The sequence below is a fragment of the Erigeron canadensis genome, chromosome 1 (genome assembly GCF_010389155.1).
Source record: "Erigeron canadensis isolate Cc75 chromosome 1, C_canadensis_v1, whole genome shotgun sequence".
Lineage (NCBI taxonomy): Eukaryota > Viridiplantae > Streptophyta > Magnoliopsida > Asterales > Asteraceae > Erigeron > Erigeron canadensis.
In genome coordinates, this window is record NC_057761.1 from 51,937,458 (window position 1) to 51,962,215 (window position 24,758).

General features: G+C 30.7%; 2 protein-coding genes across 3 annotated transcripts; both read left to right on the forward strand.

Annotated features, from left to right (window-relative positions):
- Window positions 1-3,605: 3,605 nt before the first annotated feature.
- LOC122579503 (Golgi SNAP receptor complex member 1-1-like) lies at window positions 3,606-10,949 on the forward strand. 2 transcript variants are annotated; one of them, XM_043751686.1, is made up of 5 exons: window positions 3,606-3,861; window positions 5,157-5,390; window positions 6,033-6,200; window positions 10,349-10,462; window positions 10,649-10,949. In XM_043751686.1, the coding sequence occupies exons 1-5, from the start codon at window positions 3,823-3,825 to the stop codon at window positions 10,760-10,762; spliced, it is 669 nt and encodes a 222-aa protein (XP_043607621.1). In that variant the 5' UTR covers window positions 3,606-3,822; the 3' UTR covers window positions 10,763-10,949. The 2 variants fall into 2 exon arrangements, with proteins under 2 accessions (XP_043607621.1, XP_043607628.1); XM_043751693.1 differs by lacking the exon at window positions 3,606-3,861 and adding an exon at window positions 4,388-4,511.
- A 12,603-nt stretch (window positions 10,950-23,552) lies between these two features.
- On the forward strand, window positions 23,553-24,758 carry LOC122585169 (zinc finger protein 3-like). Its single transcript, XM_043757276.1, has one exon. The coding sequence runs from the start codon at window positions 23,653-23,655 to the stop codon at window positions 24,544-24,546; it is 894 nt and encodes a 297-aa protein (XP_043613211.1). The 5' UTR covers window positions 23,553-23,652; the 3' UTR covers window positions 24,547-24,758.

Below are 24,758 nucleotides of genomic sequence, written 5' to 3' on the forward strand. Positions count from 1 at the left end.
AAGTTACAAACGACTTCTTTATCATTGAGTAGAGAAAATAATGTTTATATCACACTTCCTTCATACCTCATTTTGCCATACTTGTTTATATGGTAAATATTGGAATTATAGATACTCATATAGAATGATGTTAAAATATCAATAGTAAATAGATTATAATAATGTAAAAATAAAAATAAATTTGAGACTGTTCAATATACAAGTTTAAGTATAAAATTACTCCCATATTAAATTTTTAATATATTTTAAATAATGAAAAAACTGATTGGCCTCGTATTTCTATAAATTGAAAAAGAGTTTTGCTAAATAACAACCTAGAAGTTTTTGTCGATGCATTAAATAATTATACAATTATCTTAAGACTTTTTGATATGAAAGAGTATAAATTTTTCATTCTTGTTAATTGAAGCCTTAAGTGCATCATTAACAAAAATGATTGATCGTCCAAGACACTATCATAAACATCCTGCTAAAAATTTATGAATATAACATGTGGATTCCATTTTTTCTTTTTCATAATCTCCCCGTTAGGCCTGTAAACGGTTCGCTTAGCTAGAAATTTTAAACCGGTTTTCGGGTGTTGGTTCGGTTCGGTTAATCAAAAATTTTGAACCATTAATTTCAGTTACCTTACCTGGAAAGTCGGTTAACTTTGGTTAACCATTTATTAAAGTTATGCTAATATAAAGGCTAAGTTTTCAATTATAATAGTCAATTTACATTGTATTAATTAATTTTGCTATGTACAATAGTTATTTAACTACATTAATATATTGTTTTTGTAACACCCCAAATATTTTAAGGTAAAAGAAATTAACCATTTTTCATAGTTTGATATTAAACTAATTTCCTAGTATTTTATTTTTGGATATGGGGTTAATTTAGTTGGAACTTTAACGGATAGCGGGTAAAAAATACTCACAAAAAGAGAAGAGGGCGTGGCAAGCCCCTGATGTGCCAGCCATCTCACTTGTGATGAATCACTCTTCCACCCATTAGTTTCTTCTTCTTTTTCATTCTCTACATGCACTTCATTTCATTTTCTCAAATCAAGCTAAATTCCTTCAAATTCAAGGATAAGAAACATCCATAATAATCATCACCATCAAATAATCTTCATTCAAGAAATTGAAAAGTTAAGGTTTGTGGGTTTTGAGTGGTGGTGGCCGAAAATTTCAAAGAATAAGGGAAAAGGGGATTTTCAATTTAAGTCTTGAATTAGCTCATTTAATCTTGAGGTATTGAATTTCCTTAATTTAGTTTTATCATTCTCTTGAAATTAGGGTTCATGGATGAACCAATTTTGGGGGTTTTTGCTAGAAATTGGATTATGGTTAGTTTTCCCCAATTCCTTAGTTAACCTAGTTGTCATTGAGTTATATGATGCTTTTGACTATGAAATTCATAAGGTTATGTGATAATTTAAGTTTTGAGAAAATATGAGTTCTTGCTAGTTAATAAAATATGGATGAAAATGGTAGATTGAACTACCTAATGTTAATCTTAAGGTTGGAAGTAACTCAATGACAAATGGGTTGGGTTTTGGGTTTTAAAAAGGCTAATGATTGAGAATGGCTACGTTGAACTAGTCAAGTTGTGAATGTAAGCTTATGCAATTTACGATATGATTTTAGGTTGAAGCTTGCTTGTGCTTGTTGTTTAGCGTTTTTCTCTTTGTTGCAGAGGAGGTGAGTATATTTGCATACCCTTGTGTATACGTTGGGTCAATTACCATGAGATGTGAATGTTCCAAGCATGGTAATTGATTTGGCGTCAAGCCATGTGGGGCATTGTTTATGAGGCCTAAGAACCTCCAGGGCCTAAGAATCCCGAAAGTTGATATGATATGAGGCCTAAGAACCTTCGGGGCCTAAGAATCCCGATAGATGTGATTGTTTAACTTATATGGATCCATATATGTATTGTTTGTGTGCAAGGTGAATATGTAAATGTGACATGACGATGCCATAGGTTACATGTGAAAGTCCTTGTACTATGCCCTCCTTCGTATTCGTAAATGTATGCAAGTATATTCACTAAGCCTTTGCTTATATTTTAGTTGTTTACTCTTTTATAGGTAGTTCCGGAAGAAGGAACTAGTGTGGCTGATTTGAAAGATTTGATAGAGCTTGAAGTGGTATTTTGCAAGATTTGAAGGTATTAGGTCATTCATGGATGAATGGCTAGTTTTGGCTTTTAGAGGCTTAGAAGTCCCTCTCCCTTTAGCTCTTGATACAATCCGTTTTGATGGTCTTGTTTCGTTAAATTGTGTAAATGGGCAGGTGTAAGTTTCAGTAAATTGCGAAGTTATATTTGGACGAAAATAGCGTCAAATGGGTAAACGACCCATTTATGGTGTTCATGGGTTTTTGAAACTAGACTAAGTTGTAATTATGTATACAACGTGTTTGTAATGTTGTTGGTAATCTCTTAAAAGTGTTTTGTAAATTTCGTTTTGAAAATTGAAGATCACAAGTTCGATTTAGTGTCAAAAATGTTTTAGGGTTGCTGATGTGCTGCCCATTGCGGCACAGTGGTTTTCCTCGTCCAGAATTGATGTTCTTCCCACTGCGGCGCAATGGGGAGTGCTCGACCCACTGTGGTGCAGTGGGGTATATAAAAAAAAAATATATTTTTTTTGCGTTTTCGGTTTATCTAGTCTAGTCCTTTCAGTTTTATAAATAAATATACATTACATCTAATTTTGAATTACTTTTTTCTAACGTTATATTTAGGCAATGCAAGTATCTATTTTAGAGTATTATGATTTACAACTTAAAATGTCTTTTATATGATATTACTTATAATTTTGATAAATATTTTAAACAAAGTTAACAATTCTTTTTAGTATATATATCTATATATATAAAATTACTTAAAATATCTAAAATTAATCATAGATTGTGAAAAAAAATTAGTAAAATTGTTAATATTTTAGACAACAAATACAAATAATTAGCTAAATAGATATGTAAATGATGTATTCATCTAATACATATATGATTATATGTAGGTATATATCAAAATTCGGTTCGGTTCAGTTAACCACGAGTAATGAATAATGAAAACCGTAACCGAACCATTACACATCGGGTTTTTTGTTTTCGGTTTTTTCGGGTTTCGATTTTTCCGGTTTCAGTTTTCCGATTTTGGATCACGCAGTTCGAACCGGTTTTTCTGTTTTTCGGTTCATTTCTTACACCCCTACTCCCCGTATTCTAAATTAAAAAGATTTTTAGTTTAATAAATTAAAAGGGTGAATCATCTATATTATAATATAAAAAGAATAGCTCTTTTAAATTTTGGTAATGTTGAAAATACACTTAACACCCCTTAAAATACTTTCATATACACTATCCTCATAACATTAATGATTAAATTACATTGTCAGTCCTTTATCTTTTAAAATATGTCCACTAACCTTTTACATCAATTATATACACAACTCACCGCCGCTACACCACCAACGGTCGTCCAACCATCACACCGTCTTCGCCACGACCACCGCCGCATAGCGCGGTTACCGTGCTAGTTCCCTTTAAAAAATATATTAGTATCCAGGTGTTGCCCCGTTCCAAAAAACAGTATTACTATGTGATAAAATCGTGTTTTTCTTGAATAACATTAACAAAACAAATATAGTTTCCTTCGTCTTGAAGCGTGTTTTGTTTGTCTCAACTTACATACAATTCCTGTATCTGTATATTTCTCCCTCCCTCCATCTCTTTAATTAAAATAAATATTGAAAAAGAAAGAAAATTTTTGAAAAAAAATTGATTGATTGATCTGGGAGGAACTAACCCAGTTTCCTCCCTTGTTTCAATGGATACACCAAGCTCTTGGGATTCCTTAAGGAAACAGGTTTCTTTTCTCCCCATCTTTATCAATTTTCTTATAAATAATCTATACACAAACATATACATACACATATTTGTATGTATGGTTGTAATTAAAGTTTTTCCAATGGGTGTGTCTTGTTTTACAAAATTACATTCATTTTTGTAAAGATATATATATGTGTGTTTAAGGATTTGTTAGAATATGTGTTTAAGGATTTGTTAGAATATGTAAATTTGAATTAATTAGGGTTTATAGAGGATCAGATCTAGATTGGAATGATTTGTAATTGGTGATTGTGAGAATTTGATATAAAGTATGATTTAGAACAATTTGTTATGATACATAAACAACACTTATGGATGTACGTAGATAGTGAAAGGTTGAAACGAAACCAGCTAAGGTTGGATAAGTGATTAACACCCTTGCCTCCGGAGACAGAGATCGAGGGTTCTATTCTCATACCTTAAAATGCTGGAGGTCCTTTTTTTTTTTTTTTATCTTAGATAGAACACGGAAGCAACCTCTCTATATGGTCGTGGTAGGGGTAAGGTTGTCTACATCTTAACCTCCTTGATACATCATTGCGGTATTGGGATCCAAAACCCGTGGAGGACGACATTGGGTGCTTACTTACTTTTCCACTGAAAGGTCGAAACGAGAACCGTAAAAAGGTCAAGTATTCGGAGGACTATCACATTACATGTTATTCGATAAGGAGTATCAAATATATGATAAAGTTCATTAACTTGTGAAATTTGATAAAAGTACCTATTTTGGATTCTGCTAAACATAGCCCTGAGGGTCGTGGTAACACGTAATAAACTATTGTACATAAAAATAACCACCACTTATACATAATTATCAACTTGCATGTACAGCATTTTATTGCGTGTTAATCTGTGGCTAGCAAAATCCTTTTCATAAAGGAAAAATCATGTAGGTTTTTTCTTCAAATTGTTCACATATGGTCAGATATCAAATGACTTGTTGTCAACATTTTTTTCAACCTTTTTTCTTGATCTGATTTGAACCTCTATCACTTTTCAAATCTGAATGAATGTAATCACACGTGAACAAACAAATAGTTGTGTGAGCTATCACAGTTCTTGATCTGTTTTTGGTTTTCAGTTGTATTATGGATACACACCAAACAGATGTATATATGTATGTATGTATACTATTGAGTTGCTCATAATGTATGACATTGCTTTTCTTTTATGCTCTGTTTATATGTACTTTACAAAGTTGTGTCTTCTTGAACAATAGATGCAGGGAAATGCACTTTTTTAGATTTATCGTGATCGGTATATGTGCAGGCAAGGAATCTTGAAGCAGAGTTGGATGATCAAATGCATATGTATCGTAAACTGGTGTCTAACAAAGTTGATGATGGTAATAATGAAGGTAATCTTGGTTCCAGCATAGAACAACTACTTAAACAGCTACAACAAGTGATATCACAAATGCAAGCCTGGGTGTCATCTGGTGGATCAGAAATTTTTTCACATACATTAACTCGACATCACGAAATTCATCATGATCTTACTCAGGTACCTTTTTTTCGTCTTTACTATTTTGCTACATTAAATTATTTCTTTTTTGTTTCATGTGAACATTTTTTTTGTTAACCTTATCAAAGTTATATCTTTTCTAAATGAAAGGGCTTTAACCTTCATACATTCCTTTTCAAGAAAAAGGAATAAAATAACCTTTCATACATTCAAGTAAATGAATAAACAAGTCCAAAAGGACATACATCGGTATCTTCCTATAGAGGATAATAACCATCTTACTTTTCTCCCGGAACTGTAATTTTTTCCGGGCTTAAGGCTCTGTATTAGGCTTACATCTTACCGACAACATATTGCTGTTGAATAAATATGTTTATACTGAATCTTGCCATCCGGGAGCAACATGTCTTAAAGATTGACTTAATAATTTTGTTCATTTGGAAGCTCGTATGATAAATTACTTTTCTCATTATTTTCTTGAAAGTGCAATCAATTTGATTTGCTGCTGTCTCTATAGAGATAAATAGGCACGAGCGTATTTTCGAAACTGCCATGATCATTATAATCACCTGTTAGATAATTACTGTATCTTCTTGCAAGTCATAAATACTTCTACGAACCCTTACTACTTGCTTGCAACTGCTTTACATGTGCGTGCTAATCAAATGTGTTTGCTTGTAGGAGTTTAATCGACTTCGTTCGAGCCTCAGAGCTAAGAGAGAGCATGCATCACTGCTTGAAGATTTCAGGGAGTTTGACAGAGCAAGGTTAGATATAGAAGAGGGTGGTGGGTCTCAAGAGCAGTCTCTTCTTAAGGAGCGTGCTACTCTCATGAGAAATACAGGGCAGGTGCGTTCAACCAATTTCTTCTTCAATATTCCCCTGGCATTTGTTTGTTTGGAATAGTGGCACCAAGATTATACAGAAATGTCAAACATAAGTAGTTTTCTAAATGAGCCTTACCGAGCTAAGAGGCCATTTGTTTTTAAATAAAGATGAGCACAAAGAGCTGAAAATTGACAAATTAGCCCGAACAAAATGATGGTTTGGATGATTGAATGTTTCTGTTTTGGTTGGTTTCTTGCTGATAAAAAGTCGGGATAAGTATTTTGAAATGTAACAAACTTTGGACGAATGTCTATAGTAGGAAATAACTAAAGTTGTGTGTATTGTATGTAAACAACTCGAAATTATGTTTATTGTATGTAAGAAAACATACGTGGCAACGATATATAGTTGTCACTTGTTACATTTTGATTGGTCGGTTACATTTTCTTACATACAATAAACATAATTTCGAGTTGTTTACATACAATACACAAAACTTTAGTTATTTCCTACTATAGACATCTGTCCAAAGTTTGTTACATTTCAGAATACTTATCCCTAAAAAGTCGGGCAGCTCAAATCAGATTTGTAATTTTTTAATTATAGCTTGTACAGCTTCGTGTGGGAATCCCACAAAAAATAAAATCTAACATAGTCCAGAACTTACCTCAAGTGCCCAATATTATAATCACAAAAAAACCCTTTGGTTAAGAACATTCCCTCATTTAGCATACTCTATGTTTATATAACCATAGTTGATAACTACATAAGCAAACATCAAAAAAGAATACCACGAAATTGTGCCTGCCGAGTTGGGCATGGAATCTTTCAGAGCGTCAATGTCGACCCCACATTGGATGATTTCTTTAGTAGCAGATTAAAAGAAAAGATGATTGTGGTAATCTTTTTGAGAGTTGCAAAACATCCAGTTAACATCCAGGCTTGAATGCGATAATCTCATATTGTCTTGCATAGTTGCATCTTTAATCGTTGTCCCATAGTAGGTCATTATACGTATATACGACTAATGAATTGAAAAAACCACACTAAACACATCCATGAGACTTCTTTTCATCCTGGCCAAATATCTTGCAATAGTTGGTTGACTGAAAAATCACCAAGTTGCCCTGTTTTGAACTTTCAACATAATTCAGCATCTCGATCTAGGACCAATATAGGAAAAGGAGTGATGTTCAGCATTTCAAATCTAGTGCACCATCTTTGAGGCCAAACTCCACTCTCCGTCGACCACCATGTCATAAATTATGCCGACAAATCAAAGGCTTTATTTATGAATCATTCTTTCTGCGATGGTGCTGCTAAGTAGATCAAGATTACTCCATCTGTCCTACCACATTAATACCTTCTTCCCATCATCGATTTTGTGTACTGAAGAGTCTTCAATCTCTTCACGCTTATGTGGAAGCTTTCTTCAATCACAAGATTTACAACTTGCATCTGGTTTCAGAGGCACGTCCATAAGATCTGATCGATTTTTTCCAACAAATGTGACAGGCTCTCTTTTGTTCGACTCTTGCTTACATATTCACATATTTCATATAACATTACGACAAGATATTGGGTGGTAATCTGTTACCAGCTCGGCATGGAGCTCTTTGGTATAAAATAGATTACTGTTGCATTAAGTTATTCCAATATTTTACCATGGCTGAAGAAAACCTCTAACAGCTTGACAGATGTCCGGGACTGCAGCATTCCAAGATATCGTTAAACTTTGGATGTGTACCCACGATGATCCATAATATTGCTTTTTTGATTTCCTCATACACTACATTTTAAAGCATATATGTTGCTTTTGCTGCTGGCATTTGGTTCATGAAAAGACCGGTCGGATTAACAGTCAAGTTAACATAGTTATTAACACCTAAAATATTCTTTACATTTTCTATACATTGAGAAGCAATTTCATTCCCTGTGTACAGGTTAGGCTTCATGTCCCTTCTTCATTTCTGTTTGCTTTATGAAAGTAACTGGTATTGCCATCCCCTTCTTTAAACCTTTGAACTTTTAATTTTTGAACCACAATTTAAGAGCTTCCGATTTGAGCTACAATAAATGTAAGTGTAATCGAGAGAGAGAGAGAAAGAGGAAAGAGGGGGGGGGGGGGGGGGGGGGGGGATAGATTATACCAGTTATTTAACTTCTTTTAAAATGTTAAGATCAAAAACAATATTTTGAGACTTAATTTGTGCATGACAAGTAATTTGTAACTAACACCATACACAAACATGTAAGAAAGGAAACACTTTACTACACAAGAACACAACGATGTATAGTGGTTGGGGCGAATGTTAACAAATTCGCCTTAATACACTCCTCGATTTACTAATCGGGATTTGTAGCACTATGAACTCCAAATCTGGTGGAGAATCCGATTATATACCTTGACACTTCAAGATATCAACAACTCCTAGTCACTAGGATGAAACCCAATTCTTGACACTTAAAGAATCGTCCAACTCTAACCACTAGAGTTTGCTTACACCCAATTCCTTGAAAGTTACAAGTCGATTGAATAAAGAACGAAGCGGGAAAAAGTCGAACGTGCCGAGGACAGTGGAGCACGGCTCTTGCACAGGGCAAAGACTGTGCTATGCTTCAGAGAGGCCGTGCTCCAGTGCTACACCAAGATGTCATTTTTGGTCCGGAAATAGCGTATGACTGCTTAAGTCTGTATTTTTTACATTTTTAAACAAGTGTGTACGTTGTTGTCATATATCAAAACAAACAGAGACGTTAGGTAAAGCTTGGTGCATTTGGTGCAGAACCATGAGTCCATGACTTGAGCTTTTCTTGGGTCCCACCCCAATATGATTATTATGTCTCTCAAACACTGACTACTATTTGACATCTGTTTCCATTGACAAAACACATCAGTTGGACAAATGCTCAAATGTTTGATGCAACTGCTTTTATTTGGGGATTTTGTTTTGACCCCTGATGTTAGCTAGACTATAGATGTTATAGAGTGTTCTTTTGGTGCTAACTTCTTGCACCAAGGTATTATTTGTGTCTGTGTTAGCTCCATTATCTGTTTGAGCAATATAATCAGCGCTCCGGACCTTAATCCATTACCACATCATCCTCGCCTAGGTCAATGGTTTTGACTTAGATATGCTCACATAATCTAAGTCAGCTGCTTTAGATATAGTTTGTGTCTGCTCCACCTGTCAAGACTTCATTCTTTTCCCTATTTATTTTTCTCATTGCTAACGACTCAAAAATCAAAATGCTCTCAGTTGTGTTAGCCTAAAATCTTTAGCCATCTTTTGATTATAACCATTGTCAATAACTGATGTGAACTCCTTTCATATCCTTGTTTCCAACACTGAATTACTAATTACGTATGCTTGGAAAATTTCTACAAGACCTGAAGATATAGAGGTGCTATCCTGATTTGGGTGGGTTTATTCGTCTCTTTAATAAACCTGAACGATATCAGACATACAGCTTGCAATACGAAATATTACTTTAGCTTTGAATTTTGGAGAGGGGGGAGGGGGGTCGAAATGTATATCCGATCTGGTGACTGGTATTTATGTGTCTATTTCTCCTGAGTCAGTGATCTCTTTTATACGATACGAGGCTAGGAATCGGAATGTAGGTAGTTCTGAAAAGGTAACTAGATAAACTTGAGTCTTTCTTCAAGAGAAAATAATCCAATATATAAGTGCTTCGATCATGCATCATCGGTTTTTTTTTTTTTTTTTTTACATGCCCTACAGCTATTGATGTCAACCTATTAAAATAAATGGCCAAGGATTTTCAATGTAATGTAGAATTTACTTCATGATTTCTTATAATAAAAGTTACCGGTTCTTTCCTACAATTTGTGGGATAATGAATTTTGTTATAATTTATAAGTATTCGACCTAATCTTATGGACCCAATGTTGCCAAATGCCAAATGAGTGGATGACCTTGGTTCAGTTGGTTAAATGATTCCATTTCGAACAAACTGAAGGGTACTGTTTGGTCCTGAAAACAAAATAAAAAAGATCTAAAGGGACCAATTTTTGCTTCTAACTTTCAATGCTTAATTACCTATGTGGCAAGTTACTTTTAAGGGCATAATCTATTTGATTGTTTTTTGATTGAAAACATCATACCTTGATAAATTTGACTAATATGATTGTCTCATTTTTATAGATGGACGGTGTAATATCTCAAGCGCAAGAGACCCTCGGTTCACTTGTGCTTCAAAGGTCAACATTTAGAGGCGTAAATTCAAAGCTTAGCAACGTTAGCAGTCGGCTCCCCACTGTAAGTGAAGTATTTGAATTGATTAACTACAAGATATTATTGATTTTGATTGCACTAAACTACAAATAGATCTACCCAACTACTTAAAACCATCTGAATAATTGTTCATTCAGATATTATCTCTTGGTTACATCTCACATCTGCTATCTTAGTTATTAAACCTTCTTGTATGTGGTGGTGTTACAGGTGAATAGCATTATCTCTGCAATAAATAAAAAGAAGTCTATGGACACCATAATTCTTTCTCTAGTTGCATCCGTTTGTATGTTTCTGATTTTGATCTACTGGTTGACCAAATAGCAAAGCAACTTTGGTAGTCTTGTGGTGGCTGCACTTGATGCAGCTTTGAGGTACACCATGTCACCAATTGATTGTATAAATAATTTTTGTAGTTCATTTATGATTTAGTGGGTTTTTCACGCATAGAAATGTAATATATAACAATATTCTCGCAAAATGCAAGACTTGCTCAATTGTTTGGAACCAAGAAGTATCTCTAGAGTGCCTTTTAACATTGTGTGCTGTATATGCTTTATGATCCAATCTTGTAGGAAAGCTTGAAACTGGATGTTTCACGCAGTTGTACTGTTGTATCATTCCAGGTTTGTGTGTTAAATTTGTCAGCTAATCTCATGCTTCCTTGGTCATCCATTAGTCAATATTCATATTTTTTTCATAGTACAAGGTGAATCTTTAGTTGATGTTCCTTTTGAGTTATTGTGTTATGTTCCAATGTACATATTAAATATAATTTCAGTTTTCTGTAATATAATCTTTTGTTTTATAACACAGAAGTAGTTGTCTTGTTAAGTCTGTAACTTTCCAGATACAGTTGCATTTTTTTTATAGCATTCTTGGAATTGTTGTCTGTAATGTGTGTTTGATTTAAAAGTTTAACTTCATAGCAGGAAGTTTGGATTTTGGAAGCAGTCTCACGTATGGTTGAGCACATTCAATTTTTTCCCTACCTTGCCTTTGCGGGATTGGGTATTGTTAAGCTGAGTTGTCGCACAGGAATGGTAATTAAATTAGAGATTGGACTTTGACCTTAAAGTTCTTACCATTTGAACATGATAAGATACATTATCATTATGAAGTGGTAGTTTTCTGAGAATGTAATATGATGACATAAGGGAACACTCAATTTGTTACTACAAGGAAAGGTGGTTAATGTAGCTAATGGAGTTGATGTGACCCTGAAGTTAAGACATGAGAATGATGAGATGGAAGATAAATAAAGGTAATAATGTACTTTGGGGGATGGATGTTGGTGTAAAATGTTTTAATGTTTTGTATTTGGTTAACAATGAGGGACTTAATATTCTGGACATGGAAATCTTGTAAAGAGATTTGATCCACTTTTTGATTAGATTAGACATGCATAGTATGTCATGATTCATGTGGAATCATATGCCATGTTTTAGTAACTACTCTCCTTGTCCCACATTCCCACCCATTATTTGCTTTCCTTCCTATTCCTATCAAATCATGTAAAACCATTTTCATATAAGTAACGATATCCTTCTAAAATAGCCTCAAAAGTTTTTATTATAAACTGTTGGATACTTGGATCATTTACTCCAGAGTTCCGTCTGTGGAGAGAATAGAAAGGAAAAGAAAACAAACATGTGTTTATAAGTTAGTAGAACTAGAACTCCTAGCAATTCGATATATGATATATGTTAATAAAATGATACATAAACTATCATCATGAACACAAAATGTAAGAAAAGGAGCGTAAAATAGTATTGTCCGTATCAGATATAATTACCCAACCCTTTTTCTTAACGTATTGGCCATATTACAGTTTTCTTTTCGTTTCACACAAATGTTTACATTATCATTCATCTAGAATTCAACAAACAACATAATCAGATTGAAGTCACCGAACTTTATTGAATTTAATAACTTAATTAAACATCAAAATGTTAAATTAACTTTTTTTAAGTGTTATGAATCATGTAACCTAATTCAATGTTTTATGTTATCATATTAGCAGGGGTGAAACATGCATATATATCGTGTGTAATTTCTTTTACAGTTGTCTTATTTGTTTGGTTATTCATTAAATTATGTTTATGTAGATACAAAGATGTACATATTACAAAACATTGTTGTTTATTAAATTGAATGGCTTAATGATTAAAAAGAAAGAAACAATACATTTATCCCAATTTTTACATGTTGAATTGAATGATGATCGTATATATATTCAAATCTAAATTGGCCATTTAACCCAATTTTTACAAATCATCGTTACTCTATCTGATGAATATACTAATAAAGTGAATGGCTTAATGATTAAAAAGAAAGATTCAATACATTTATCTTTTCGGGTTAAGTTATATGTTCTAGATTAAATTGGAAACAGATAAACTCGCAATTTACAAAAGTTAAGTATTTAAACTTTAAAGATTTCCTCACTAGTCCGTTGAGTTAAAAATAAACACCACCTAAACATCTTTTTGTATTCTTCATTTTAATTAAATATACAGTGATTAAATATATAGGTCTAAGAAAGGTCAGTACGTAGCTAGTTTTGTTTATTTTCTGGCATCACTTTCCTATGTTTGTGACTTGTAAGTCATTTATCAGTAAATAATTGTATGATCGACTCGTATATGTTATCACGTTATAATATGATATTCATTTACGTTACCATGCATAATAAAAGATTAATTAATTGTGATCGGTTCATTCAAAAGGGCTTGAAACGTGATTAATGAATCATGTTGTACACTTAGGCTATCTCCAATGTTAAAGACGTCCTTATAGGCATTCATGAATTGCTACATCATATCCTTACAAATCTTTTTACATCCTTATAAATCCTTCAAATCCTATAATTTTATCTTCAACCATGCAAACATTTTTACATATCCTTTTACCTCCACTAAAAACAAAAATATATTAGGTAAGGACAAGTAAGGGCATGCCCTTAGGTAAGGGCATTCTTCAAAAAATCTTTAGTTTTGGACAGAATTCAACGGCAAAGGATATTCAAAGGCACTTAAGGACACCGAAAAACACCCCCATTGGAGATAGGCTTATATTTATCTAGTTTTTATAAACATACGGATAATATAAGGTAAAACATTCAATGACTTCAAAATATCATTAAAACTTTTTGTTTTATGTATAAAACACTATCTATCTATACTCTTTTATAAAAGGAAAATGATATTGCTACAACATCATCTAGCCATCTACAACAATACCTACATTATACAGTTGTACATTATACAATAAATTTATACATTTGTTGTGGATGGCTAATTTATGTTGTAGCAATATTACTTCCCTTTATAAAAATTATTCACCCCTTACAAATAGAAAGTGTTACTCAAATGTTACATACGAAGGTAATAAAGTGTCCTTAATAAACACCCATTATGAAAATAGTTTTTTTAAATTATCAAATTTGCCCTTAATGAATTAATTTACATTCTAAACCTTTATTTTAATAATTAACACTTTAAGCTCTTATCTTTTTAAATATTACACTATCACATTTACATCAACCTACACCACTTGACACCTCCACCACCACCAATAAATCAATAATACTGTCACCTACACCTCTAGACCATCGTCCCCACCACCGCATTGCGCAAGTACCATGTTCATGTATTATGTATGCATCTTTAATTTTGTTACCTATGGAACTTTTTATTTTTTGAGATGTGAAAATTTAATATTTTTTTTGTTAGTTTTTATTAAAAACATGAACAGGATGTGATATGGTAAAAATATCATTATATTAGTTTAGAATTTGAGCGAATAATATGTAGCATAATGCAAGTAGTGGTACGACGTGTGCCACAAAATAATTGGATGACTCAAAAGAGAAAAAGTGTGAAAAAACCAAAAAAATAAACCCATAAAAAATCAAAAAGGTAATCTATATAGCAAAAATCAAAATAGTGATATGGGGTGTGACATGAACCAATTACAACTCGCCACACATGTGAGTTGCTATTAAAAAACGTTTGTGAAAAAAACCAAGAAAAACTCAAAAATGAAATTCAATATAGCAAAATCCGAATAGTTGTGTGGGGTATATAAAATTATCTAATAGGACAGTGCCACGTGGCGGTGACACTTTTTAGATAACTTGATGTTAAAATAACCGGAAAAAAAGCCAAATGGAATTCGATATGACAACATCCGGATAGTGGTGCGAGGTATATAATCATCCAATAGAACAGTATCACGTGACAGTGGCATTTTTCGTAAAGCTTGACAATTAATGATATTATATAGTTTTGAGAAGAGTTTTAGTTAAAGATAGATAAATGATTATTTCGTTAGGTTGGATAACTAGATTAAACTCATACGTTGTTCGGGCTTGACCGACAATGTAAATTAAAAATATATTGATCGTTACAGTATTATCCATAGTTTATGATATCATAAAAACTATCAAATTACGATTAATGCAAATAATAAGATTATGATTTATGAATATATATGATATATGTCAAATGTATTAAGCATGATTAATTAAACGTAATATTAAGTTATAATAAATTTATATATGTGAGTAGTAATAATAATAGGAAGAAGAATTAAAATGAAATAATAATAATAACAATAATAATAATAATAAAATTAATTATAAAATAAAACTTTAATATAATATAAGTACATAAAAAACAAAATTAGAAGAGAAAATAAAAACTAAGAAAAAAATGACTTGACAAATATATTATTTGACAATTCGATTCATTGTAACATATCAATGATTAGGATAAAGATTGGATGGGTTGGAATAAATTAATTAAAAAAAATTAAATGGAAAAACATAAAAATTTGACATATTCAAAATGATTGTTTATCAAGATTAAAGGATAGTCACGTAAGCCTTAATATATCCTTTTTTTTTAGTTATACAGATGGAAGATATTAGATATGATAAAAGATTCATCAGCCATTATTAATTTGTATAGTAAAATTTTTTATAAATAATGATATATGTTATCCAAGTACAAATTATTACTCGTATCTTGTAAGAAAGAGGATATGCCGATCAAGTCAATATATGTAACATAAAAAAGGGATCAAACAATTAGTAAGTGCTGTTAAAAAAAAATAGTAAGTGATACATATCATAATCACATAATTTATAAAATAATATTCAAAATATCTTTAAATAGAAAGATGCATTATTTCTCGTCTTTTTTAGGATTTTGAAATGCTTAATCCGATTGACTTTATAATTAAGAGTGTGTTACCTTCCACTAATTGAGTCTTGTAATACTAGGATTTTTTTTTTTAAATAAAATTTGAAATTTGAAAGAAAAAAGAGTTTTAAATAATTTGATGCATTAAAGTTTATACTTAATCTTGTGAAAATTCAAAGGACGATTATTAATATATATATAAAATACTACTTTTTACTTATGTAATAAGTTGTTAATGATATTTCTTAGGGCTGTGATTATCATTTTTTAAAAAAATAAATAACATAACTAACAGAAGATGATTTGAGTGGAAGTTGGCATAAAGGATGGAAGTTTGGAAGAAGATTAAAGTAATGAAAAGCCAAGATCATACTTATCCTTAGGTTTTACTTTGAAGATTTGATGATGTTATTTAAATAATAAATAATGTCTCAGTAAAAGCCTACATTATAAAACTTTTAAATATCCAAAAAAGACTTGTTTCCACGTCAGCGTCCACCATGTAACTGTCGGCCACTTCTCAACCAATTAAAAAAAAAGACAAACCCCACATCAACGCTTGCCACGTATGCTTCCTTGCCCAACAATAACATCTCACTATTAATTTCCTTTCTCTTTAAAGAGAAGAGATGCGTTTTATTACCACTTACCAGATTCTTTGTAAAAAGTTGTTTTATCGATTGATTAGACATCTCTCGGTATATAACTAACGGATTGACATCCTCTAAAGTTCATTTGAACTTATAAGTGAAGTTAAGAGATTTTGACCATTGAAATAAAATTAATGGTGGTGAAAATTTAAAAATCAACTTTAAATCTTAACCTTTATTTTAATTTAAATGTCAAGATTCTCTTAATTTTACTTATTAATTTTAGAAAATCTCTATCCATAACTAAGAGAAAATAAAAAAAATCATATGTGACACCTTTATCTAGCTTACAATTAGAATTTTTGTTTATTTATCAATTTTTAGATAAATAGGCATTATTTAAATGTGTATATTTATCTTATTTAATCTTATATGAAATGTTTAGTGACAAACTTAAATAAATAAATAATTTACAAAAACATCTATTAAATCTTAACATGTTGTGAGTTTTGATTTTTCTTTCTCTTTTTGAGAATACCAGCTAATATTAAAAAATAAGAAAATATGTGTATAATGGATATAAATTAATAAAGCTATTTGATATACCCGATTCATGATACCATCTTACTACGTATAACTTTGGTTTTTTTTATAATTTGATTACAATTTAATTCCTTTAAAAAATAGAAATGTTGTTAGACGAAATTTTAAACCCCTTTAATAAGTTTTAGTAGATTTTAAGTTTTCATTGAATTAAATATGGGTTTTTTCTTTAAAACCTCCATATACTTTTCATTTTGTCCCTTTCAGGCCATCGAACTTTTTTATTCCTTAATAGATCATTAAAAGTTATCAAATTGTCCCATTTAGGTCATCGAACTTTTTAATTTCCTATTATGTCACTAAAAGATGTTTATTAAGTTTTACAATAGCCACTTCCATCTTTTGTATCGCAACGATCATTTATATACCTGACCCGTAAATATCAATCTGTCCAACATATTTTTTTTTCTTCTGAAAGTCGTCTGATTGAAAGATGTTTTGACCCATTTCTTTCGCCTTATTGATTTGGGTACATGCTACCTTGTAATCATTGTATTATCAGTTGGTTTTCTATTTGCCGCCTATTAATATTTATATAGTAAGTAAACGGGTTTAGAGAAAATATAATAATGGATCTCCAGTTATCCATGGGAAACCCGTTGATAGTTAGTAAGTAAACAAGGACCCGCCAGATTCGGGTTCGGGTCTGCGATGTGAATTTTTAGTCGGATTTGGGTTCATGATTACCTAAACTCTGCCTAGAACATCTTTAAGTTTAATAACATCTTTAGTCGAAAATAAAAAAAAAGTCCAATGACCTAGATGAGACAATTTGACAACTTTTAATGACCCAGTGGGAAATAAAAAAGTTCAATGGTCTCTAAGGGACAAAATGAAAAGTATATAGGGGTTATTAAATATTAGTTCAATGTTTTTGTTTTTTTATATATCTTATTAATAATTAAGTTGTTAGTCTAAAAAAACCTATGGTTTTACATATAAAGTTCGTATTTTCTTTAGAGTATATTGCTTCTATATACAATTTTGATATATAAAAAATATAGTGTTAGCTATTTTATATTATTACAGTTATTTTTAGAAACGTGAGGCGGAGTAATCTAATTAATCAAAAAAGTGATTAATCTAAAATTGAAATATTATTATGTTTATTTTAATTTGATTGGTATTTAAATTATTAAGATAAAGAAAGTTATAATTTTTTATGAGAAATGATTATTTTTCTTAGAATACTAGCCTAAAAATCCTTATAACTATTAGATTAAAACGTGTGAAAAAGTCAGATGGTGAAATTAAAAAATAAAATAAAATTAGTTTAATCCACATCAATCTTGTAGTTTTAAGAGGATTTTTATGTTAGAAAAACATATCATTTTTTTTAAAAAAAATATGTTAACCATCGTTTTTAAGTGATATTACTTAAAATACAATTATAATTTGTTTAATTATATTACTCTAACCGCGCATCGCACGGGACATAATTTAGCATGTCTATAAAACAATTTTTCTCATATTGATCTATCATAATTTTATATTTATTATTCAAACCATCACTATAAATAACATTATATCTATCTACGCTTTTAGTTAGCATAAACAGATTAAAAGTTTATTACGCTTTTAGGAGTGAAAAGCTATTTTGAACTAGAAGTATGTATAAATTTGTACACACTAAAAAAATGTAAAATTCTAAAAATTCACATTTTAAGTGTGGACTTCATATATATTTGTTCACACCATTTTTTTTCATACTAGCTATAATAATTAATGTGGACAAAAGTGATGTGGCAAATTATATATGAAAATCTACACCTAAAATTGATCCATCTAGCTACTTCGCCTTCTACTTAAATTGGATTATTGTGCGGTGTTTCAACATTTTGTTATTGAGAAAAATAGAGTGTGGTTGATCTTACAAAAAATTTGGTGGATGATAGAATTGTGACGGAATAAGTGAATAACCGGTTTAATGATAATATGGTTGTTAAATTGGGTTGACGACCAGAAGAGCAAAATCGCCTTGAAAACCGTATTTATTGGCTACGAGTTGTTCTTTTCGGGAACAAATAACTTACGGGTCACAACATCGAAGTATTGACTAAGATTAATTTGGAACTTATCTTAAGCTTGTGACGATTAAGAGATTGATTGTGTTTTTAGACATTGTGGTAGAATTTGTATAAATATATAAAAGAATTATATCATTTTAGTAAGAGTTTAAATAAAATGAGGTTAAGAAATGTGTATTGATATAGATAAAAAGGTTTGGTATATATATACATACACATATAGGGTAAGGTTCATATGAGAAATATATAGATATAAACATAAGTAATTATAAATATAACTTGAACGAATATATTTACATATATCATTTATATATGAACATCAAGTTATAATATAGAAGTTGTCATAGTTCTTCTAATTCAAATGGTTCTCATGAATCTTTTCCTAGACATATACATATTAACATGTATACCATATATTATAACTATTATTGGCTCATTTTTTTTACCCTTAATTAGAAATTGTTTTTAAGTCTCCAATTTCTAATTGTGCGCAAATGCATTAAGTCTCCAAAATTAATTTCGGCCTCGAATGTTTTATTATATTCTGACAATATATATAGTCGTTTTAAATCTTTTTTTTCAACATCGTATGTTGTTGTCGAATATAACAAAAATGTTCAACATTCTATTATATTGCTATCAAGCGACCCGGCCTACCCGTTGGACGAATAACTGATCGATCATCATCATGCAACTGGAAGTAACTGTACTCAAATTGGTCTAGCTAGCTAGCTATAATAGTGTGGATTCTCCAAATTAATGGAGTGGTGTAGTTCCTTTATAGAAAGATGCTAGCTTTTTCTTAATTAGATGCCAGTTAACTTGTGATTGGATGTCATCAAAGTTCCCACCTGCCGTTGTTTGCCGTATTGTCTCCATTTGATCTCAAAACTTTAATCATTCTTATTAAACTAATCCACAAAATCTATCATACCTAATTAAATTATTAATTTAGCTTATTAATACAATATATACTATCTCAGTGTTTTTATGACTTTTTCTAAAGAGAAATAGAAATATATATATATATATTGTTTACACATTATTTTTATTATCCGCCAAGCACAACTCCACGTACGTAAAATCAAAAGCAACAACGAAGTCAAGGATTCGAAAAGATCTCTATAACTATTTGTTAGCAATATAAAATTACTAATACATACATCTTTGTTATACTTCAGAAAATTATATATATATATACTAGATTAAACCCGAACGATGCACGGGTCACAAATAAATGTTGTAATCAATACTGAGTTACTAATGTGTCAAGATGTATTTTATGAATGAGAACTTTATATATAAAGACAAAAGACTACAAATATTTAAATTCTCATAAATTTCAAAATATTTGCTTTGTAAAAATGTTGTACTTTTATCACCTTATAATTATTTTCAAGAAAACAAATAAACGTTATTACTAAAAAAATAATAAAGTCAATAAAGCTCAATAGATACGCAAAAGTTAAAAACCGATTTCTTATGGAATAAAACAATAAATATTTATAAGATTGCTAGTAAATACATCAATCTCAAGTTTAACATAAATGAATAGCCCATTCATACTGATTCTTAATTAAAAGATAATTCTAATGTTTTAAAATTATAAACATTAAATCTTTAGTCATAAAAAAAATATAGAAAATAGATTTAAAAGACACACTGTAACCCGGCCAACATCCATTAAAAGCAATAAATTTTTTAAAATTATGAAGCGTAATCATTATAAAGAAAAACAAAAAAGAGAAAAATACTTTATGATGAATAATAAATTTTTGAAAAGCATACAATCTAAAATTTGTATATACAAATATTCTAGTATGAATAATTTTGGGGAATATTAAAATTCTAAAATATATTACAAATTGAAAGTCCCAACTAATACTAGATGGGTGTTGAAGACACCTCTATGTCAATGGTGAGAGTACTTTGCAACACTATCACTTAATCTGGACGTGACCAGTTTAGAGTGAGTAGTGTACCAGGTTAACTGGAATGTTACTTATTAAGGTGACAGGCAGAATAAGTAAATACAATGCAATAATGTAACTGACAAGTAAGAAAGTATGGTGAGACAATATGTAATTTTCAAGTGTATTTTATTTATTTATTGTTAAATAAAATACAAGATTGTTGCGGAACCAAGATAATACAAAGATGTAAATATCCTAACAACTATGAAATACAATTGATCTATACTTGAAAATTCTCCTAACAATCGAAACACTTAAAGTTGCGAAATGTTCCTTTTTACGATTGAGAGAATATTGCACAAGTTCACCAATATTGCAGAATGTATGCGTTTGCAAAGTTGTTGAAATGCTTGGGCAAGGACCTCTATTTTTAGTCGAAGTATGAGCATTGGGATCTCAACTTCGACGTACAAATATGGTTGACAGCACACAAAAGTATTAGTAAATAATCCTTTGTGTGTGCTAAATAAAGTAAGACAAAAGGTTACTTTATTCAATCACTCTACATCTTTGCACTTTTATCCACAGAAAAGATTATTTTCCGGTTAAAAGGATGTAGTGTAAAAGGGTCTCCTCGTAATCAGTGTAAAGCTTTGTAAAGACATTTACACTGGAGGATTCTCCAGTTGATTGATCTGGCAGAATGTCAACTGGGCTTCGCTGTCATTGTCATTCTCTTTCTTCCATTTGTTGTCTTCAACTTCAATTGAAATGTCTTCAGGTATATGTCTTTAGATCTCAACCGGAGGAAGTCGTCAGTTGCATAAACTGTACATTGCAACTGGACTTCAAATACTTCGAACAATTCTTCATGCTCTCCAGATGTAACTGGAGAGATCCAGTTTTCAGCAAAACTGGACCTAACACAAATCATTCAAAATATTTGATTGTAGATAATAGGATAAAGATAACATTTAATTATTATATATTTATTTTTATATTAGTATCAGTATCTATTTGTATGAAAATAATAGATTTGAAGATTTAAATTAAATAATTGAAAATTTAAAAAAAGATTTGGTTGTAAAAAGAAAATAAGATATAATTAAATTAACAGATATATTTATAAAAAGTATAACGCGAAACAAATTTTTTTTTATATATAATATATATAAGAAAATAAAGGCTATTAAAAATGATGAGATTTAATTAATAATTTACACATAGGATAAATGCTTAGTTTTCAACACAAAAAAATAGTTACATAAACATTTACCTATTCTCTCTTAGTTATATAGAGATATCATAAATGGACGTAATCATATTAAATATAATACAAAGCACGTGTTGATGGTTACATAAATAATTAAAGTTAATAATTACTAGATACTATATACATAGATGTAATATATAAATATAAACTATGAAATATGTGTGTTGGGTTTACAAAAGTGCAACGTTCTTTTCAAAATTAAAAGAAATCATTATCCCATTTATAATAGAAGATGGTACTATATATATTAAACAAACTCAAATAAACAAATGGATGTTCAATCTTGAATACTTAATCTATAGAAATATAAAAATCTATTTGTAAACCTACGATTAAAAAACAATACCCTTTATAGAACGGAGAGTTGAAGCTGCACATGAAGACCAACATGCATAAAGACAAATTGTGTTCCCTTGATAGATTGTCTTGGTGTTCCTTGTGTTACTGAAATGATTAAATCTATACACACATAATCTATACACACATACGTATGGGAGTGAATATCGGGTTGTGCAACATCTTAGATGGAGAATTCCTCATAAATTGTTTTTTTAATTATAAATATTGTGAAGGCTTCATTATTTGTTTAAAATATAAATACTAAAAATTTTTTGTGAATTAGTTTAATAAGAATGGTTAATCCTCTTATCCAAATAGCCAAACAATCCTTTTAACTATGAGATGATAACATGTGAAAATATCAGGGACAAGATTAGGAAAGAGAATTAGCGGATACCACATGTCACCTTTTTAATGTATTAGGAGGATTATTAGGCTATTTGGTTTTGAGGATTTATCATTTTCATATATATATATATATATTGTGAATTATAAATTATAAATAATAATTAATTAGGGTTTGGTATAAATAGAACAAATAATAAAATAAATAAATAAATAATTTTGATGAAAGCTAGTGTAATTTATTTTAACCGTAAATCAATTTGTATTATAAAAATCTCCTTGCATCAATATAGACACTTCTGTTATATGTATATTCATGTATCAGATTTAACATGATCCAATGATCAAGATGTTATCATATTTATTTATTATAATATATAACCAACTGGACTCATGTATTATATATATTAAGATTATGAAATAATTAACAAAATTATATGACATGTTGTGGTACCTAAAACTTTTGGATGACTTGTTTAGTTTCTTAAAAAGAAGTATACAGTATACACAACTTATTTTAGTTGGAATCATGCATCTTCTGTAGATAGAGACATGGTAAATTTTCATTCCAAAAAAATAGCCATAAATGATGAAATGATTCAATCTATATGTATATGATAAGGTAACTTTAAAGTGCCTAGGGTGTAATTGTTTTAGTAACATGATCAGACTGTGCAATCAACTAATATGTGGAGTCAGGTGAAAAAGCTTTACCTAGAATTATACTGTACTTTAGCTCAAATCAACACTCTCTTTATTAAGTCTTTATCTAGGAAATCTCTTTCACATAGTATTTTTCCACTTAAAGCACAAAGCATTCACTTTCCACAAACAACTTCTTTTTCCCCTTTCAACTTCACATACCCCTTCAAACCAATTAATATAGAGACTCAAGACAACCACTACTTTTAGTACTAATGGAATTATCATATGGAGAAGAACTACTACTTTCTTCTTGTGATCCACTACTTGAAGATGCCAAATTACGAAAACCGAAAGAGATAGAAATTTGTGATGGTGATCAAGAAGAAGAAGAAGACAAGACAGAAACTTGTAATGATCATGAATCAAGACTGGATCAAGAACTCAATCTTATAGGTAGTTTTAATAATATGGCTGCTAGTAATAATAATTCATCAGAAACTACAACCACTACACCACAAGCATCCGCAGATACAACTACTGAGCCTAGGGTTTTCTCATGTAACTATTGTCAAAGGAAATTCTACAGTTCACAAGCACTTGGAGGTCACCAAAATGCCCATAAAAGAGAAAGAAATCTTGCCAAAAGAGGTCAAAGAATGGGCTTTCTTTCAAGTAGTCCTATGTTTTCAGCAGCTGCAGCTTTTGGTCATACATATGTGTATCAACAACAACAACAAAATGATCAAAATTATTGCTCTACCCTTTCTTCACTTCCTCTTCATGGCTTTAACAACAACAACAATAGATCACTTGGAATTCAGGTACACTCAATGATCCACAAACCTCCTAGCTGTAATAACTCCATGTTTTCGACATCTTCTTCTTCGGGCTTCAAAGGCTTCTATGGACCAAAAGGATGGTCATCTAGACCCCATGTTGATCAACAACCTACTATAGGGAAACTACCATTAGCATCAGCAAACTACACATCGAATTTGGCCGCCGCACCACCGTCCCACGCCAGTGTAGGGAGGTTTGATGTTGTTAGAACGAACTCGAATGTCGACAAAGATGAAATTACTGGCAATTGTTTATGGTGGCCAGAGTTGAAGACTAATAATCAAGATGAGTCCCAACAACAACTTGACTTATCCCTCAAGCTCTAGTACTAAATCACCTAATTTATTCAATTACATATTTTTTTTTTCTCTTAGATCTTTCTTGTTGAGAGATCATCCATTATACTTGTGTTTTGTCATTACTTTTCTTTTTTCTCCTTTTTTTTTCTTTCTATTTTTAAATAAGTTTATTTTTTTTGAAATTGAAAATAGCTAGCTAGTGTGTATATTTAGATCTTGGAAAGATTTGATTTTTCAGA

Excerpts from the sequence above, each read along its gene's own strand:
- LOC122579503 (XM_043751686.1), top strand. The coding sequence starts at position 3,823 with ATGGATACACCAAGCTCTTGGGATTCCTTAAGGAAACAG. Across the intron at positions 6,201-10,348 it reads TCATGAGAAATACAGGGCAG|ATGGACGGTGTAATATCTCA; the intron begins GTGCGTTCAACC and ends TCATTTTTATAG. Across the intron at positions 10,463-10,648 it reads TTAGCAGTCGGCTCCCCACT|GTGAATAGCATTATCTCTGC; the intron begins GTAAGTGAAGTA and ends GTGGTGTTACAG.
- LOC122585169 (XM_043757276.1), top strand. The coding sequence starts at position 23,653 with ATGGAATTATCATATGGAGAAGAACTACTACTTTCTTCTTGTGATCCA.